Consider the following 20,605-nt stretch of genomic DNA (forward strand, 5'->3'; position numbering starts at 1 on the left):
TCACTCAGCAGCCAAGGTGACTTTTCTAAAGGGTAGGTCTGACCAGGCCACCCCCAGTGAGCTCTAGAGACTCACTATTAACGCCAGGATCAAATATAAATTCCTTTGTTTGGCATTTAAGACCATTTGGAGGGTACCATTATCTTCCCAGTCCTTCTGGTTTGCAGCCTAGGAGTTAACTTTGACCCCTCGCTATCTTTTACCCTCCCATACCAAGGTCTGTTGATTTCCCTTCTGTAGCATCTCTCGACTGTTTCCCCTTCTCTCCTCTGACATAGCCACCCTTTAGTGCAGACCCTCATCACCTCATGCCTGGACTATTACATAGCCTGCTGGTGAGTCTGCTTGCCTCAAATCTCTCCCCACTCCAATCCATCCTCCGTCCAGTCCAAAGTGATTTTCCTAAAGCACAGTTCTGACCATATCCTTCCTCTACTCAACTCCAGTGCTTCCCTGTTGCCTCCAGGAGCAAATACAAAATGCTCTGTTTGGCCTTTAAAGCCCTTCAAAACTTATCCCATCCTACCTTTCTAATTATCTTACACCTTACTACCCAACATGTGCTGACTGATCACGACACTGGTCTCTTGGCTGCTCCATGAACAAGACACTCCATTTGTCAGCTCCAGGCATTGTCTCTGGCTGTGTCCCGTGCCTGCAATGCTCTTTCTCCTCTGACCAGACTACAACTGACCTTCCTGGCTTCCTTTGAGTCCCAGCTAAAATCCCATCTTTTACGGGAAGCCTTTCCCAATTCCACTTAATTCTAGTGCCTTCCCTCTGTTAATTATTTCCTATTTATCCTGTATAGAGCTTGCTTTTGCATACATTTGCATGTTGTCTTCCCCATTAGATCGTAAGCTCCTAGTGGGCAGGGGCTGTCTTTTGCCTCTTTTCGTATCCCTAGTCCTTAGCACAGAGCCTGGGCCATAGTAGACGATCCATAAATGTTAACTGATTGATAATGTGGCCCATTCCTAACTTTCTACCCTTTCTTCCAGTTCACACACACCTTCAGGTCCAGTTACCCTGGCCACCTTGCAGTGCTTCCAACACAGTATTCCATTTCCTTTCTCTTGGCCTTCAAGCCTGGAACACTCTCCCTCTTTGCCTCCCCCTTCGTTTCTCTGACTTCTTTTAAGAGCTGGCTCGAGTTCCACCTTCCATGAGAGGCCTTTCCCAGTCCCCCGGCTGTTGGTGCCTTCTCTGAGATCACCTTCCATCGACTCTATGCATATGTTGTTCATTAGAATGTAAACTCCTTGAGGAGGGAGAGGGTTTGCCTTTCTTTGTATCCCTGGTGCTTAGTAAATGCTAATTGACTGCTTGTGGCCTTGCTCTTTCAATCCAGTAAATAGACCGAACAAGGTGAAGGTACCTGCACTGAGTATGGACGTGAAACAATCCCTGACCTCAAGGAGGTCTAGGCACCACATCAGGGGGTACGACAGACAGAGTGCTAGACTTGGAGTCAGGAAGACTCGAATTCAAACACTCCTTTAAACACTGATTAGCTGTGGGACTCTGGGCGAGCCATTTAACCTTTATCTACCTTAGTTTTCTCATCTGTAAAATGAGAATAGCACCTACCTGGCAGGATTATTGTGAGGATGAAATTAGAGATTTGAAAAGCACTACAGAAATACTAGCTATAAATATTATTATTTGGGGGAGGGGTGAGCGGGGAGAATATAACACAAACAGATAAGTCAATACAAAGTTTTACTGTTGTTCACATTTGATGCCATCGGTGACCTAATTCTCTCCATGGAGATCAGCATCTGGTCCATCGCTTAAGAGGTTAAGTGACTTGTCCTGGGCCACGCAGGAAGTAAGCATTCATTAAGCACCTACTATGTGCCAGGTAGTGTTAAATCCTTCTCACACAACCCTTGTGATGTAGATGCTATCATTATGTTTAAATTTTACAGTCAAAGAAACTGAGGCAGAGTTTAAGTGACTTGTCATAGAGTTAGTGTCCGAGGCTAGATTTGAACTCAGATCTTCCTAACTCCAGGCCTAGCACTGTGTCCACTATGTCACCTAGCTGCCTCTCGACCCGAGTCTTCCTGGCTCCAAAGCGGGCCCTTGTCAAGCAGCAGACAGTACTAATGATGGGAAGAGATTAGAAAAGGAGTGTAGGGATTAGGATCACAGGATCAAAGAGCCAGGAGGGACCTCCAAGATCATCTACCCCAACCTCCTCTTTTTAGAGGGAGAAAATGGAGGAGGTCCAGAGAAGTTGAGCATGGCATGTGAGTTTGAGTCTTGGAGGAAGTGAAGGTCTCTAAGAGGCAGGAGGAGGAAGGGATTCTAGGGTGCGTGGGGGGGGAGGGGGAAGGGGGAATAGAGAAAGCCTGTGGAGAAGAGAAATGGGAAATGAAATGTCACAAAGGTGAACCAGCTAGCAGGCAAGCCTATTTGGCTGGAACAGAACATGCCGGAATGGGAACTAATATGAAATAGACTGAAATATAGAATGTAAGAGTGAATTGTGAATTCTTTGAGGGCAGGGACTTTTTTTGGCCCCTTTTTGTATCCCCATTGCTTAAAAATGGCTGGCCCATAGTAGGTGCTTAATAAATGTTTACTGACTGACTGTAAATTTGTTGAAAGGATCATTTTATTCCCAATGTCTAGGGCTGCATGAAGTAGGCGCTTGAGTAATGGTTGTTGAATTAAATTCAGTTGAATAAACATTCTGGCTGCCATCTTGTTCGGGCCAGAAACTTCCCTCTTTTACTGAATGTTTGCCAAAGTCTAGTAAAGGACTTTAGCATTGGAAATAATCTGAAGATCGTCTAGTCTAATTCTCTCATTTTACAGAGAAAGAAACACAGATGGGAAGTGATTTGCCCAAGGAGTCACACTCAGCCCTTCTGACTCTCGATCCAAGCAGATCTACTTCTCTCTTCCTAGAGGCAGCTAGTAGATAGAGCATTGGGCCTGGGATCAGAAAGACCAGAGTTCAAATCTAGCATTAGATACTTATTAGCTCTGTGACCCTAGTCAACTCACTCTGTCTACCTCAGTTTCCTCAACTATAAAATGGGGATTAGTACCTATCTCCCAGGGTTATTTTAATAAGGATTAAATGAGATTATTTGTAAAAGCCCTTGGCACAATAACTTGCACATAGTAAGTGGTATATAAATATTAGCCTTTATTATTATTCATTTTCCCCATGGGTGAAAACCAGTGCTTTAGAGCTAGCAAAGATGCTAAAAAATGGGAAAATTGTATGGGAAAAATGTGGCAAGGCAGCTGGTGCTGACAGAGCTGTGAACTGGTTCAGAAAACAATTCAGGATTGTGAGAGCAAAGTTACTACATTGTTCATAACCTTTTTCTCCAGAGATCACACAAATGGGATTATATTCCTGAGGATATTATTGATAGCAAGAAAAGACTCAAATGTATGAATATATTCATAGCAGCATTTGTGGTAACAAAAACCTAACGCTTAAGTGGTTGAATAAACTAGGGTATATGAATGGAATATTACTTCCTCATGAGGAATGATGAATAATGAAGAACTCACAGACACATGGGGAGACATATGTGATGCACTGAGGAAAGCAGAATTCAAGGAACAAAACATACAATGGTAATATATGTCCCCTGTACCCTCTTAGTTCTAGTGCCTTCCCTCTGTAAATGATCTCCTATTTATTCTGTATACAGCTGGTGCGTACATATTTGTTTGCTTGTAGTCTTCCCCATTAGATTGTGAGCAGGCACTGTCTTTTGCTTTTTTGCATCTCCAGTACTTCGCACAGTGCCTGGCACTACTACTGTAGGCACTCCATAAATGCTTATTAACTGAATAAAGTGTAACAAGTCAACAAAACTTGAGTCAAGTTCAAGTCCATGCTGGTGCCAGAGGGTCAGAGTAAAAGAACACAGTCCTCCTTTTGGTAACAGTTGCAAAGCTGTGTTTTGGAAATGTTTTTCCTAAGGGGGTTTGTTAGGAAGTGTTCCCTGGGTCAAAACTAAATGCTATCAATACACTTAACAAACCACTGCTATAGTTTCTTCTACTTTGGGCTCTAGCACCCCGATCTGGGTTGACAGAAGCTGGAGAAGTCGAGGTCTCATCCTGTCCCATGCCTAGAGGATCTACCTGTGCCTGAATAACTGCTACCCATCTGCCAATGCCCAGCTCAAATCCCAGACTTTAGCAGATGACACTGACTCTCCTCCACTTTCCTTCCAGCTTGGTCAAATGTCTGTTAAGTACTTACTGTCAGTATTCACTTTTGATGCTTTCCCTTATCCTTCCTTATTCTCTACCATGGCTCCCTAGTTCCTAGTTGTGAATTCTGTAGGCCATCACCTTCCAGCTGCTTGGCAAAACCAGGAGGAAAGGGTCAGTGACTGACTGGTTTGGCTTCTTTCCATCCTCTCTGGGCTCTTAGAACAGGAAGACATTCATACTCCAAAGGATATTTGTATGAGTATTCTCTCCGATTCAAGCCAACACTCAACAGGATGTGACCTTCAAGTGGATGTGGACAAAAAATTCACTACCTGGCGGCCAGACTGCTAGTAAAGGGCATCGCCATACTTTGCTAATAATAGATGACATTTTATATAGCACTTTATGGAAATTATATCATTTGACCCTCACAACCACTGTTTATGGATGAAGAAATCAAGAGAGGTTAAGTGACTCGCCCATGGTTGCAGTTAATAAGCACTGCAGGGGCAATTCAAACCCAGATTCTTCTGCAGTCCTACGCCACAATGCCTTAGCTAGGCTGCCGAATTTAACTTAAATGCTTATTACACATTTACTATGTGCAAAGCTCTGTGTACAGTGCTGGGTTGCTTCTCTAGGGGGAAATAGCTTTTGGTCTTCTATATTTGTCAGTACCTCTATGCTTTGGGTTTTCTTTTTGCCTGGCCTGCGATTTCGTAGCTGCAGGGAGCTCCAGATGAGAAACTTCTTATGCAGATCAACACTTGCTCGGCAATTTATATTCTTAGAAGTTCCTGGGTTCACGAGAGGTGAAGACCGGCCCATAGTTCCACAGCCAGTAGGTAAGTGTCAGAAGCAGTAGTTGCATCCAGAGCTTCCTGACACTTAGGCTAGCTTTCTATCCACATCGTGATGCCTCTTAGTATAGTGGATATCAGATCTTGATCAGAAATACTTGTGGCAAAGGTTTTTTTCCCTCCCAACCAATCTTTTTTTCTTAGTTGTTTGTGCTACAGATTTTAAATTTCATGTAATTGGAATTATCTGTTTTATCTTTTGTGATTCCCTTATTTCTTGTTTGGTCTGTGAAATGCTCCACCTGGTTTTCCTCCATTTTTCTTTTAAAGCATCTCCTCATCTTTCCCCTAGCTTTCTTTAAGGTCAGGTGCCATCCTTCCAGATGAAGCCTTTCCCCTCACCTCAAATTCACTAGTATCTACTTACAGTGTATACTCCATGAACCCCCAGCCCCCCTCCCAAACTAGCTGGTAAGCTCCCTGAAGGCAAGGCCTCTCACCCCCTAATTTTTGTCCTGGAATCCCCACAGCCCAGCACAGTGCCAGGCACAGAAGTAGCTATTAAATGACAAGAAGAATCTTAGTCTTCTTATCCCTAATCCTCCAGTGTTCTTTCCACTGCTCCAGATAACTAACTTCGTGGAATAGCATTCTACACGGCTTTGTCAAATGCTCTGACAGCCCAGGTTTGTATCGTTCAAAGGCTCAGGACTTAAATTCATATCAATGTCTTAACCAGTTGGGCAGAATATAAAGAAAAATAGACTTAGGAGCCAGAAAACACGGGCTCCAGTCCAGGCCCTGCCACTTACTGGGAGACAAGTAAATCCAACTAACCCAATTAAGTATTTAAGTACCTATTACATGTACAAAGCACTGTGCTCTAAGGTACTAAGACAAGGCAAAAAAGTCCTTTCATCACGGGGATTTGTTTTTTGGTTTTTGGAGTGGGGGGAGCATGGTGATAGTGACTGCCGGCTAGAACTTTGATTTCTTTGCTAATGAGTCAACTCCCTTTACCAATTCAGACAGGCAGCTGGGACGTAGAGGTTAAATGACTTAAAAGCAGGCCCTACTGAACTGTGCAACTCAGCCAAGCTGGACTTCTCGGCATCCTTCAAATGTAATACTTTATCTTCCCTCCTTATGCCTTTGCAACTGCCATTCCCTGTTCTTAGAAAGCACTCTCTCCTTATCTCTGTCTGTCTTCAAGATGCAGCTTAGGCGCCATCTTCTACCGGAGGCCTTTCCTTCCTGATCCTCCAATTCCCGTTGCCTTTTCTCCCAAGCTACCCTGTATTTAATGTGTGTGCGTATAAACAGGTGTATTCACTTTATGCTTTTAAAAAAAATACTCTTTCTCTCTCTCAGAATGCAAGCTCATTGTGAACAGGGTTTTATTCTTTTTGTTTGTATTCCCAATGCCCAGCAGTGCCTGGCTTAACACTTGATGACTGATTATCCACTGTTATCACACGGCCTCTGGGGCAGGGATTCTTAACTGGGTGTTCACGATCTTGGATGGGAAGAAAAAAATATATCCTGTGTGTCCATGATAATTTCAGGGTAATTTAGAGAGCTCTCAAGGGATCTAGACAGGCTTCTGTGGGGAGGGAGTACACTCGAGGATAGGAAATACTTTGTGCAAAGATGAGGAAGCAAGAGCTAAAATGGAAAGTTTGGGGAGTAGAAAGCTGGCCAGTGTGGCTAGAATGCAGCCCAAGAAAGGGAGCCATGAACATGATGCCCAGAAGACTACGCTGGTGCTAGATGGTGAAGGGCCTTAAATGACAACAGGAAGGCATCTTTATTTTCTCCTAGAGCTGCTGAAGCTTCTTGATCAGGGGAGTGTAAGATTTGTAAAATTACTTGACCTCTTGAGGTCTCCTCATCTGTGGGAACACGCTTCCCGTGAGCGCTATCATTGGGTTTTGAGGATCAAATGTAAAGATATTTTTTGAATTGTCAAGGGCTCAATGTGAGCTACTAAAACCTTACTTCTTTCCTTATCAGACTCGTGTTCAATTGGCTGAAAAATGTTTCCAAGTATGTTGCAAAACCACAACATTTCTGCCCACTTTAATTACTGGGCCTCTCATTGGTGACACTCCTCATCAAAAGTTTTCTCCTCTTGGTTAACAGAAGAAAATGTCAGCTGACTTCATAAAAGATACACGACTGTGATAAGGATGTTTCATTTATTCAGAGGCTCAAGTCATTGCTTCTTACGTGGATATTCCAATTGTTCTTCCCCACTGCTGACATACACACGCCTTTCATTTTCAGCTTGGCCAGTGGTGGCCCTTATCTCTCTGTCTCAGTACTGCCATTTGTAAGGTGACTGTGATAACTACCCTACAGAAATATCAACACTGCCATTTGTAAAACTAAGTAATCTCAAACATTGCTCCCTTTTCTAAAACAAAAAACAAAACCCAAACCCTTAGACTGCTCTTTATATTTTAATAATTGGCACTTACATCATACTTTAAGAGTCAATCCACACAATAACACTATGAGATTCTCTAATTTCCATTTTACGGATGAGGAGACAGACTAAAATGAGAAGTCGATTGTTCAAGGTCAAACTCTTAAGTGCCAGGGGATGGAGGAGTGGGGCTGGGGACATGAACCTATGCTTCTCCTGACTCTAAGTCCAGAGATTTTCTACTTTGCAAAGCTGTCTCCCCCTGTTGGTAGCTACATTAACGGGCCATCCATCCAACTTCATAGTCTTTCACGGACAGCTCCCCAATCCCATCTCCAGCAAGTGGCTCTGGGGCTTTGGTTGTAGAAGCCCAATGACATCTTCCTAAGGCACCCAATCCTACTTTTGAATAGCTCTGATTGTTGGGAAGATCTTACCTCCATCAGGTCACAGGTTACCTGTCCCTTCCCCACATAGCTCTTTGCTCTGGCCACTAAGGTCTAGGAGAACAATGGCAGCCCCTCTGCCATCTGGTGGACTTTCCATCAGTACTTAAGAGGGTGGAGGCGCTTCCCCTGCCCCTGATCCAATTTCTCCCCCCGATGAACCCCAATAAGCTCCTCTCCCTTCTGAGAGGACTGCTAAGAAGGGGCTTTATTTCAGTACCACAGCAATGAGTGACTTGCAGTGACAGGCAAAAACAAGTAAGTCATCATTTATTACAAGACAACTGTGCAGGCACTTTTACATTTGACAGAAGGGCAGCATCACCAGGCCCTGGCATATTTGGCTGCAGAGGTACCAGGGGGAGAACAGGCAGCTTGGGAAAATACCAGAGCACAGGTGAGGCACCAGACACTCCCACTCTAACGAATGTTCAGGAATGTTTCAGCTTTATTATTAAGGACATGAGGAAAAAGAGCTGAGGCCCTTCCCTGGCCCTTAACCATTCTGGGTTCATTTCTGAGCCGGACAGCAAGTGGGAGAGAAGAGAAAAGGGATGGAGGGAAGATGTCCTCTGCTGCTTTCCTCAGGATGATCTAAGCATCATCACCTCTCCTCTTTTTTCCATCTTGTCTGCTGAAAGCAAAATCCTTGGCTTTCTTTTCCACCCTGTAGTTTGTCCTCATCACTGGCATGATGACTCTTCTCTTTTTACAGTCAATCACAAAGAAAATACAAAGGAGACAAAACAAGGCAGCAAAGGCAACATATTAACAACAGGTCTTTTAAGTAAAAAATCCCTTCTCCTTATGGTAATGGGTCCCTGGCACACAGAACTTCGCTCCCATGGCACAGATTCTGCAGCAGTGAAGAGAACATTGCAAGGGTGGCCACGTCATGCCCTCCATCCCAATGTCTGCAGGGCCTTGTCAGATGGATGCAGGGAGATGAGAGTTCACCTGCTTCCCAAGAGAATTTATCCATGGTCTACCTTGGATGGTCAAATGCTTTCTCACAGTGATCCAAAAAGTACTTTTGTGTGATCAGGGAAGACACAACTGTAAAAGTTCATTCCATATTTTCAAGTGAAAATATTTTTGCTTTTGGGTTCTCAGAATGATGTATTCTTCACCAACCTGAAAAGAAGTTTACATGTGTGCTGTGGCCAAATTAATGACCCCAACTCTTCATTAACTTAAATACATATTAAAGGAAAGCTGCACAGCATTAATATAAAAGTTTATATATATAATATATATAATTTGGTCTTCCATTAAGGCTGTTACATTTTTAAAATTTTGTAAACTGCATACAAAGAAATAGTTACCATAAAAACATACAAAAAGGTGGAGTTGGGAAACATTGGCAAAGGGGCCTGTTCTCCCTTTTGGTCCTATTAGATAACGCACAGTGAGCAAATACAAAGGGCAAAGGAGCTGACACAGCACCAGGGATAGCTTGCAAAGAGCAGGCTCATCTGAAAAGGTAATTTCATGATTTCATACCTATACAGATTTTAATTTACTAAGTTCTCCAAGAGCAGAGAATTGATTTTGGAACACTACTGCCTAACTCCCACAAGGACACTTTCTGGAAGACCAAGGCAGTGTGCCAGTCAGTCCTGTCTCACTTAGGAGCACACAAACCCAAGTGCTTGCTCCCTAAAAAGCGACAGGCCAGAACAGGCCAAGAGGGTTTATCATCAGCTGCAGAGAAGTTACAACTTGAACTGCTCCACTTTGGGTCCAACTTCAGCCATCAGATTTGTTCACACGTGGAACAAACGGGTAAAGCGGAGGGTCCGAGTGTCTCCGCTTTGCTGCAGCTGTCAGGTCATACTCATTGAGAGGTTCCTGAGCCTGGGCTGGGTCATCTCCTGGTGTGATGTACACAGACTGAATCTGGTCCGTTCGCCGGGCTGGCTGCTCCCTGCGTTTCACTGGGACCTCAGCCTCTTTTAAAGATGCGGTCCGCCTCTGGAGGTGGGTTGACATACCATATGGGAGCTTGATATTAGATGTTGGCATTATTGGAGTCCTCCGAGGAATTTTAATTCTAACTGTCATTGAAGATGGTCTTTGTCTCATCTGAGAAGAGACTGGATAAGGGTTTGAAGACATCAAAGGAACTGAAATGCTGGATGTTCTAGAAGTAGGCACACTGTGGCAAGGAAATGCGAATGTAACCATTCCTTTTAAAAGGAAAATAAGGCAAATTATTGCATCTTATGGAGAAGGCAGTGAGACCCCTGAATGTCAGTGCAGATGTAACCCCAAAATCTGAAAAATCATTATAGAAGGTAAGAAAAGTACACACTACCTTAATACTGACCTTCCGTGTCCACCCGCCCTGCTCTGTCTTCCAAAAGGCTCTCGGTGCTTACTGATGTCTCTGAATCCAGATTTTCCTCATCTGAGCCTCGCTGATCTAATTCGGGTAATCGGTAAGTTATATCTTCCCTGTATGGAGAAAGGATTTAATGTAAATGACACCCCATAAGTTAAAAAAAAAGAGGATCTAAGAACCATGAGAATCATACCCTGTTGAGACTATCAGGGACCTGACTTTACCAATGGGGGATCCACCCCCCCCCCCCCCATTTTATGGATGAGGAGGTTGAAGAACAGAGAAAGGAAGGGGTTTGCTCAACGTTGTGACAAAACAGGGACCAGAACCCATGTCTCCTGCAGGAGAGCCCGCTGGTGCTGCTGCTGCTGCTCCTCCTCCTCCACACTGCCCCTCCTCTGCTGGCTGATATGGGTAGGGGTTTTTCCTTTGGTCTGTCCTAGATTTGGGGCTCAGAAGAGGCAGGGAAAGGAAAGAAATAGCTGGAGGAGGAGGAGGACAGCAATGTGAACAAAAGGAAAGCAAAACCCAGAACTTGCTTTTCTTCCTTTATTGACTGGATGCGTTCGATCAGAATCTCCTTCTCCCGGTCATCATCTCCTTCGGTCTGCTCCTCCTGCAGGATGCCTAGTCCGTCTACACTGCTGTCACTGAGCTTAGACTTGGGGCTTTTGCTCTAGAAAAAAGAGGGATGTCTAAGTGGAAGTCTCTCTTCAACTAAGAGTTAGTACTAGCTACAACAGCAGACAGACAAGCAGGAGAAGCCGCCAAGTTGTTAATTCGTACATGGAGGAGACATTTAGAAGACAGATTCTCTTGATGAATAATGGTAAATCTATCTGGATTTACTTGCCTAACTCATTAATAGCATATCTTCTTAGCCATAAATTGATTATTTCTAGCAACTGTGGCAGTCTACCAACTCCAAAAGATAACAAATGCAAATGTCTAAAACAAGGCATGCATGCACTTTGAGTAGATTTAATATGTAGTTGAGTTCATGCTAAAAGAATTCCTAAGAAGCCATGAAAACCCAGGTCATGCCGTCGTGCCCAAGAATCATGCATAAGGAGACCACTAAGTTCTGTACGTACCATCACCCCCTCATAGGGAGAGGAAAACCCCAGTTTTAGAGGCCACAGCTAGAGAGAGATGAACACCAGGTTGACTACATCAAACATATACAGTCACTTAAAAAAGCTCAGACAACAACTGCTCCATGGGAGTAGGGGAGGAAGCATATTGGGTCAGAGGAAATGGGTTTGCTTCATTCAGTTACCCATACCCACCACCCTCTTCCTCCCACCCAAATCTTCATTTCTTCACAGCTATGTGCAAATGGAGGGAAAAAAAAGTATGTGGGTTTATGCCCTTGGACATGTGAACATGGAGACAAAGCAACACAATGAACCGAGCAAAGTGCCCAGACCCGCCTGGCTCTTCACTGACTTGTACGATCACTGAGAGAGACGGCTAAGAATCTGCATGAACAACTAATAGGTATGCCTAAGATCAAAGCAAACCAGGGGCAAGGATTTCCCTGGTGAGGCAAAGACTTTGTGGTAGGAGGGACTCGAGGTTTGTTGTTACAGGACAACATTCCTTCTCTGCCCTCAGGTCTTAGACTGCTGATGGCGGAGAAGACTCAGAAGCTACAAATGAGACTGTGACTAGGGAAAGGCTAAAGGGAGAAGGTAAGGAGGCCAAGGGTGTTGTCTCCCAACCAGACTGGATGAGAAATGAGAGAAGATAATCTGTACCTGCAGTTTACATGAGTAAATCAATGACCATGCTTATGCTTCACATGCCCCATATTCAATTCTATAATGCCGACTGAAATGTAAACACCAGCTTAATGACACAGCCTTTGCTATATAGGGCATGAACATAACCTGAGTTCTTCTGCTATGACACAGACAAACACCCTCTGATAAGCTGGTAAGAGAATTATACATGTGGGGGTGGATTTCCTCTATCCTGAACTTCAATTTGTCTATGGAACTGGGTCAGTGACAGACTTCATTGGAAAGGTCAGTCTGGCCTGAGAGGTTATCATTTTACACTCTGATTGAATGAATCTTCTGCATTTCACTAAGTCTCAACCCTCGAGTTAGTTACCTTTTCTTGTGTCTCAACAAGCCTGACTATGAGTCATAATTTCCCCGGCCTCCTTACCCATTTCCCCTAATCATAGTCTCATTTGTAGCTTCCAGGTCTTCTCAAACCAACAGCAGCAGTCTAAGGCCCAAAGTGAGAGAAGAGCCACGGGGCAGAGCCGCTTAGAGACGAAAGCCTCTGCTGCCCAAGGTTGCCACAATGGAATCCTTGCTCTTGTTCGAGATTCTGGAAGACTCTCAAATGCTCTAGGAGCACATCTGCACCCCCTCCCTGCCCACCCCACCCCTGGAAACTCTCAATATCAGCCACTGTCAATCACTGGAAGCTTACTGTGTTTTGCCGGAGAAGTGACAGTCTTCGAAAAGCAATGGTCTCTGCTGCTTCCAACTGGTTAATTTCTTCCATTTTTATCTTGTACTTTCTCATTTGTTCCTTGATTAACATCTCTACACACCTGTGGGTAAAGACAGACCTTGTAGCACCTAGGTTCTAAAGAGGGGGTGAAAGGAGGCCTGGGTGGTGTGAAGAATGACCTTGAGGGACTGCAAGAGTTAACAGAGACCCAGGATGGGCAGAAACATTTACTCACAGATTTGAAATGGTTTGTATGCCAGTCACTCCAAGCTACTGTCAAACAAGAAACCCAGTGCTTATCAGTGACAAAAAACATTTCTAGGGCACAATAAGGTTTGCAAAATGCTTTACATACATCATCTCATTTGGTCCTCCTAGCAAGCCTGTGGGGCAGGTGCACTTGTATTACTTCCACTTTTACCAACAAAGACATGTGAGGTTCAGACTTGTTAAGTGACATCCCTAACATCATACAGCTAGTAAACATAGGATTTGGACCCAAGTCTCTAGTTAGTCTGGTGCTATTTCCATTACACCATGCCGGGGAAAGCTGGGGAAGGTAGAGACCACTCCAAGGTATCAGCATGTAATGGGCAACAGGTACACCTAAGACAATCCTGTCAATGGAGTTTGACACAGACGTGAGAGCAGGTCCAGTGTCAAGTGTCTGTACAAGATGAGGGAGGTTAGGCATGAGGGAAAGAGGAAACAATCTGGAGCTTTACTCACAGAGAGATGGGTTTTGCCCCTGCCCTGGGTGCAGCCTAACCTGTGGTGGTCCATAGGTATTGGCATGCTCTGTTTAAAGAGAGAGGCTCCCAACCAACAGGGATAAATGAGCTGCTTCTCTCTTTTTCAGATGGTAATGCTGTCTCTAAGGGCAATGCCAGGGACTCAAGAAATTGTAGTCGACTGACATCAGCAGTCTACACAGCTGGCCTATGAGAGAATGCTTCACTTAAAGGTGACAGCTCTGTAGCCTGATCATGAAGAGAACACAGAAGAGGTAATCTGTCTAGGTACACAGAAGAATGTAGCCAAGATAAAGGCATTATCGCAGGGTTCAAAACCAGAAAATAGCATAAAAAAGGTATCCGAGGCTTGTCCGAACACTCATCTGGGACAGCTGTTTGTATCTAATCGTGACATTTGAAGGCACTTCCAGAGGCCCTTCCGAGTGCTCCAAAGATCTGCTAAGCTCTTCTAACCTCTCCTTCAACCTCCTTATGTTTTGACTTTGGCAGCTAGAACAGTAAGTTCCAAACATTTATCAGGGGTTGTAGAAAGAATCATTTTCTTCTATCTGTAGCTCTGAGGAGCCCCTGATGAGGGGGAAGATAAAACATTTCCACATGAGGATGGAATATCAAGGACCCCCTTCATGGCTTCTCCTTAAAAACAAAATGCCCCATCTCCCCTCCTTTCATGTTTCACCCTTTGGTAATGATGATGTCACTTTAAAAGAGACAGTAACACAGAAATTTTCATCCATATTTGAATTTTTTTGTTCTAGGCGCGTTAGAAAAGTCATTTAATGTTCAGATGATGTGAGAAGTGAAACGCCTCTGCTCCTGCCACGGGGCAGAAAAGAGAGAATGAATCCCACCACAGAGCTTAGTGGCTGCGGGGAGAATCTCTGGGGAAAGGGGCTGGCGGTTATAGCAACAATCATACGTATCAATCACATTCTTTATGTGACAATGTCCAACTCATTATAAGCTCCAGAGACTCACGTGGTTGTTTTCAAGACATCCTTCATGCTGGTGAGGGGATCTGAATGATCAGGACAGCGCAGCAGGCACGGAGCAAAGACGATCGCCAAAGCACTGGGTGACATCCTGTTCACTTCCTCAATTAAGGCCACTCTGCCAAGTAAAATGTTGAACCAATTATTGAAAGAATCCATCCTCTCAAAGCATTTAGTTTCACAAGTACAGATTTAGACTTCAATCCTTCATAAGTGGTGGATTACCACGGTGGGCTGGCGTGGGGGCTTCTTTCACCAAAGCCTCTACAGGCCCACTGTAATTGGCAGGGAGTCTTTGAGAGAGGCAGGGGCCACCCGGGTGGTGAGCCGGGGGACTCGGCAGATGTGCCCCGGCAGGTGCTCCCTCCCCAGCTTTGCAAAGGCTTTACAAAAATGGCCCACAGACCGACCATGGATCTACCATCTAAGGAACAGCTTAGTTAAGTTCAGAGAGCTGCCTGCCAGCTACAGGGTTTATATTGTAAATAAAAAGTTCACGAGGAATTCATACATGTGGCTCTAAGCAGGTTCTCAAACTTTTCAGGCCACCATTTGGAAGCAGATGTAGAATTCCATGTTCTGCATGGGAAATGTACAAGTCTGATGCTCCAGTTAAATAAGGACCATATTAATTCCAACCTCAGCTGAACTCATTTGAATGGCTGCCCTTCAGCTGGGCATGTACCCCTCCTCTATCCTGGCTAGTTCTTTTCATCTTTTTTTCCTCAGTTTCTTCCACACCCTCTCTCTACTGGCTATTGCCCCTACAGGGTTTTTGGATTGTTTTCTGCCCTCCTGGTGCATTGTGAGAACATGTATGCTGCTGCTCTGTGGGGTTCTCTGCACTCAGGCTGACTTACCCCAGCCCAGCAGGGTGGGCTGCCCTGGACACCCTCCTCCCCCTCTCTAATGTTCTGCGGCAAACATGCAATGCCTGTTGAAGACTTCCTGGTCAGGGCATTCTTGAAGGGGAGGCCCATCCCTCCAGTGAGACATTAAAGATGCTCCCAGTTTTGGATTTTTCATGGAAAGGGAATGGTGTCCATGGTAGGCTAAGTTAGCTCTCACGTAAAATCAACTAAGAATAACTTACTTGACAAGATGAAAGATGAGCCGCTCCAGGGTGTTGTGATTGGCCTGGGGAAGATGCTCTAGGACAGCGTAAATAGCAGCAAGCTGTTCTTGCTTCTCTGGTAACTCTGCAGAGATGCAGGAAGAAAAAGCACCATCATGAGTACATCAAATCTTGCACCTCCTGTGATCAGCTGGGATCTGCCCTCCTTCCCAGGCAGTCTCTAAATCTCAGGCCCTGGATCCAGAGAAGCCAGTGGGCACAAACATGTCAGGAATGTCACTCCCTGAGGACACTTACCAACGGCTCGGAGAAAGTCATTGTACTGAGCAAATGTCATAAGAGGTTCTGGCAGCTCTCTCAACCACAGCTTCAAAACCCCAGTGATGGCATGAATGGGGTAATTCTCCAGTTTCACAGAATTAGGATCTGAGGGAAAAAATGACTATATAAGCCAAACATTTAACTTTGGGAAAGAACAAGGAGTCAGTCTGCAGAGTGACAGGGAGGCAGAGCTTCCTCTGACACCTCATCTAGTAGCTAAAGCAACTCATTTAATAGGGTGTTCTAGGGGAAAATACACCTATTTTTGGATTGGAGAAGGAATGGATGGCCAGGAATGACTCAATAGTGATTCAGTGTCCCTCAGTAGCATAGAGGAAACAAGGCGCCAGATCTGTTGGATATCCCCGTACAGGATTCATTAGCTCTCGTACCTGCTTGCAGGGATTGTTTGAGTTCTCGCATTCTATTGGCTGCCCCTGACTTTCGATAGATCCCTTCGGTGTATAAACCATGCATCTCCACATGTTCCAGTAACTTCTCCAGGACCACAGGCACTGAAACCTTGTCATTGGTTAGGCTGCTCACACACACCCCAAAGTGCCGTGTCTCAGCTCCAGGCTCACTCTGCAATCGAAGCCGGAAGATCAGATCTCAAAGAGAATACATGTAGTATGTGCACTGTATGCCAGACCCCGAGGGCACATACTCCACCACTGTTTAAAAAGCATGATGCCTCCTTTCTAGCCCTGCTCCAGCCCCCAGGAGATGCTCCTCAGGCCTCCCTCGCTGGCTCCCTTCTCTCCCTCCTCTCACTTCTCGCTCCCTGCTGTCATTTCCAGCTGAGGCTGTCACCACCACACCTCCACTCTGCACCATCATCTCAGGGCCTTCGAGAACCAATCCTAGTGTTTGCACGGACCTGGGCACCTTATTGAAGTTCCCCACATCACACTGTATAGCCCCTGCTTTCATCCTGCAATAGCCTCATCACCTCCAAGCCACCTCAGCCAATCCCTGGGTCTTGGCACCACTTGGAACTTAGAACCTCCCTACCTTGACAGCCAGAGCCACCTGATTTCCTACCTCTTTTACTCTCTTACTTACTGGGTTTAATTTTTGTGATGATGGTGAATGACACTCTCTTCTTTCACTTTACGTAATTGGCAGGTAGGTGGCATACCAGATAGAGTGCTGGAAGATTAGGGTTTGAATCCTGCTTCAGACATTTACTAGGTGGGTGACCCTAGGCAAGTAGCTTAACCTTTTTTAGAGCCTCAGTTTTCTCATCTGTAAAAGGGGGATTGTAACAGCACCTACCTCACGTGGTAGTTGTGAGAACCAAAGAAGATCACACATGTAAAAGGCTTTGTAAATCTTAAAGCACTATATAAATGTTAGATATTATTATTGTTACTAATCAACAGCCTTCTTCTGGCTTTATGTTATTCCTTAGCCAAGCCTAAACAGGGTGGACAGTCCACTTCAGAACTGTTCTTAATAGCCCCCATGTCTAGCCCTAGGTTACTTCCGCCACCTGCTTTCTCCACTCCTGCTCTTAAGCTGGGAAGGGAGTGAAGCCAAGGAGCCCACATTCAGCTAACCACCTGGGTTTACTCAACCAGACAAACCTCTTACTCTTCAATTTGTGGATTCTCCACAGCAGGTCTTCTGACCTTTCCATCCAACTCTCCTCCCTTCCACCTCAAACTGCTAGAAAAGTTTTCTACACTCACTATCTTCTCGCTCACTTCTCACTTCTCTGCAATATCTGGCCTCCAATCTCAGCACTCAACCCAGCTACTCTCTCCAAAGTGACCACTGATCTCTCACGGCCTTTTCCCAGTCCTCAGCACTCCTGATGTCTCTGCAGCCTTTGACTCTGTTGACCATCCTCTCTCCTCTCTGGGTTCTTCTAGCTGCCTGACTTCTCCTCCTCAGCCTAATTTGCTGGAACATCATTCATATCACATTCCCTAACTGTGAACATGCTCCAAGGCTCTGGCCTGGGCCCTCTTCTCTGTCCACAATGTCAGCTGGTGACCTTGTCAGTTCTGATGGTTTATGGGTATGTAAAGTCAGTCACCAACGCAGAGTCATTCCGAAGTGACCCCGTGTTTTGACCTTGCTTGACTCTGGCTCTGTGCAGCCAGCCTGTAGGAGAGGTCAGTTTGCAGGAGCACTAATCCCATCTCCTCATAATGAGTACCCCAGCCGCACATGCTCATGTACCCCATCTCTTCATAAGAAACTTATATCAATCAAAATACTTAGGGAGGAACTAAAGTGGCACTAACACCTACCCCCCCCAAATGTGAAAGCTTCAGCATTGTCTTTCCCTTATATGGGAGTGGTTTACTCCTTTCCATAAAATGCAGCTTCAAATGGTGGCAGGCCCACCCAATGCTTATTGCCTTGGCATGCCGAATAAAATTCTTTTAGCTTCCCAAGTCTGCCTCACTAATGAGGGCAAAAGCTAGAACCAAGATTCCTTTTAACACTGGTACCTCTATCCCGAGAGCCCAAGCGTCTCTCCTGACTCCAGTCCTGCCTATCAGGCATTTTGAACAGGACATCCTATTCCTATATAAAGGGATCTTAACCTCAGCAAGTCCCTAACAGCACTTGCTGTCCTTCCCCCAGTACCTTCTGTATTCCAAACTTTCCTATTCTTGCCCTTTCAGTGCCCCAGGGCTGCACCCTTGGCATCTATTTTTAGTCCCTCCGTATCTAATCGGTTGTGAATTTCTGGAGCATCTCTTGCCTCCAACCTCCTGCCTCTTCTCCTCTCCACTCACACAGCTACCACCCTGGTAGAGGCCTCTGTCCCCTCTCACTTGGACGACTGCAACAGCCTCCTAATTTTTCTCCCTGCCTGCCTTTCCTCATTCCAACCCATCCTCCATGGCTGCCAAGGGGATCTTCCAAAGCATACACCCAACCATGCCACTTCCCGAACTCAGTAAGTACTAAAGGCTTCTATTACCTCAAGGATCAAATGTAAACTCTCTTGTTTGGATTTTAAAGCCCTTCCCTGACTTGTCTCCCTGTGTATTTCCAGACTTCTTATTCATGACATCCCTTCCTGTACTCTACAGCCCAGTCCCATAAGCCTTCTCTCTGCTCCTCTCTAGCCTGGCTCCTTCTGTGCAGAGGCTGAGCAGGATGCCTGGAAGGCACTCCCTCCTCTAAGGATCTCTGTCTGAGGCTCAGTTCAAGCACCATGAAGCCTTGCTAATCTCTCCATTTGCTTTGATCTTCCCCCTACAAGCCTCTCAATTACCTAGTATTTATTTTATATATACTTATACATGCATGTTGTCTATCCTGTAGAGGGCAGGAACCTTTTCAGTTTTGTCTTTGGAGACTCCCAGTGGCTAGCATAGTGCCTGGCATGTAACAGATGCTTAATAACTATTTGCTGAGGAAGGTGAACCAGGATGGCTTCTTCCATCAGTGTCTCAGTATCTCTTTTTTCCCCACCTATGTCAGAGGAAGGAGTCATCTTTAACTCCTAACTTCTCCATCTATACTCTTGTTGCCACTGGCTCCCAACTCTTTGGGGACTTGTGTCTGGCTCTCCTCTGGGGCCTTCTCCAGTGCCTACAAACACACTAAGGTTTTTCCTACTGTAAAAGAAAACTCCTGTCCCTGAATTTCCCAATCTACAGTTAACACACTATTTCTCTTTCCATTTACACCCAAACTTTTCAAAGGAACAACTTCCACTTAACTACGTTTATCTCCTCACCACTCAGTTGTTTCTTTAGCCCTAGCCTCTGTACATGTACCACATCCTGGAACCACAGCTTCACAGGCTCATGGATGCAGAGATGGAAGGGACCAAAGGGACTGTTTGGTGTGACCCCCTCATTTTGTGGATGAGAAAACAGAGACCTAGAGAGGTTAAGTAACTTGCCCAAGGTCATCAATGATTTTTAAATCACCACATTCAACAGATTTTTGTCTGTTGTCAGATTCCTGACTTTCCATGACATTCCCCTGCTTAAAGAATAAAGCTCAAGCCAAAGCTGAGTCCCCCACCTCATACTTTACTCCCCGTTGAGTCCCTCTTCTCTCCCCTATGTCTCAAAGCCCTGACACCATTCCTTGTTCCTTCCTCCTTCACTCCAGTCCCTAATGCTTATTGATGAAGTGGCCCTTATCTAGTAGAAAGCTCACTTAGGCCTAGTATGTTGCTGTGATAATCAGTGCCCCCACTCAACCCTAGGTGATTTTGGGGAGTACAGCCTTCACATTCTCCTGTGATCAACAGGCAGACATCTGACCATGTCAACCGCCCCTAGAGGTTGGCAAGTTACTCCTTTGTTTAAGTGATAGGCATGGCATGCTAATTATTCCACTCCCTGAGCTTATGGGTGCAGATCCTCACCCTGCAGTATCAGGCTGCTTTATTCAAGTATTCAGTAGCTACCATAGTGAAGTGGAAGCTCAAATTAATTGGCTAAATAGGCCATGGAGTCTTTGGAGAATACTGCCAATTTTCCCCTAGGAGAGGGGAAGCCAGCCATTAAAAATCCTATATATTCTTGGTCACCCTAGAAGAATGTCCTGTAGGGGGCCTGGGTATGGCCTCCTAGATTCTGCTGAGTGTGTCTTTGAGGCTCGGTGGGTTTCTTAGAGATGGAATTATTCTCTTACTGGGGCTCAGAGGTTCTACACCCCAAAAGAGGGAAAAGCTGATTGAGGGCAGAAGGCTTCTTATCGTCTAATCACCAGACCCAGGGGTTCTGGTTGCTTCTTACCCCAAGTACAGGATATGCCTGACCTTGTAGGCTGTGTGGGTACCTCTGGCA

The 20,605-nt window shown here is 45.2% G+C and overlaps 1 protein-coding gene across 8 annotated transcripts in view; it reads right to left on the minus strand.

Moving 5' to 3' along the window:
* Positions 1 to 8,116: 8,116 nt before the first annotated feature.
* MYO9B (myosin IXB) overlaps positions 8,117 to 20,605 on the minus strand; it is a 130,027-nt gene continuing 117,538 nt past the window's right edge. For 4 of the 8 annotated variants that reach the window (XM_036763522.1, XM_036763531.1, XM_036763478.1 and 1 more), the window contains exons 33-41: positions 16,223 to 16,415; positions 15,807 to 15,935; positions 15,528 to 15,633; positions 14,421 to 14,552; positions 12,664 to 12,787; positions 11,310 to 11,357; positions 10,755 to 10,891; positions 10,201 to 10,328; positions 8,117 to 10,060 (exon numbers count right to left, since the gene is read on the minus strand). In XM_036763522.1, coding sequence (XP_036619417.1) covers positions 9,621 to 10,060; positions 10,201 to 10,328; positions 10,755 to 10,891; positions 11,310 to 11,357; positions 12,664 to 12,787; positions 14,421 to 14,552; positions 15,528 to 15,633; positions 15,807 to 15,935; positions 16,223 to 16,415 — 1,437 coding nt within the window. In that variant the 3' untranslated portion in view covers positions 8,117 to 9,620. Of the gene's footprint in view, positions 10,061 to 10,188; positions 10,329 to 10,754; positions 10,892 to 11,309; positions 11,358 to 12,663; positions 12,788 to 14,420; positions 14,553 to 15,527; positions 15,634 to 15,806; positions 15,936 to 16,222; positions 16,416 to 20,605 lie in introns of all 8 variants that reach the window. The other 4 variants (XM_036763513.1, XM_036763506.1, XM_036763536.1 and 1 more) reach the window with 2 other exon arrangements.

Source organism: Trichosurus vulpecula, chromosome 1 (assembly GCF_011100635.1).
Source record: "Trichosurus vulpecula isolate mTriVul1 chromosome 1, mTriVul1.pri, whole genome shotgun sequence".
In the NCBI taxonomy this organism is placed as follows: domain Eukaryota; kingdom Metazoa; phylum Chordata; class Mammalia; order Diprotodontia; family Phalangeridae; genus Trichosurus; species Trichosurus vulpecula.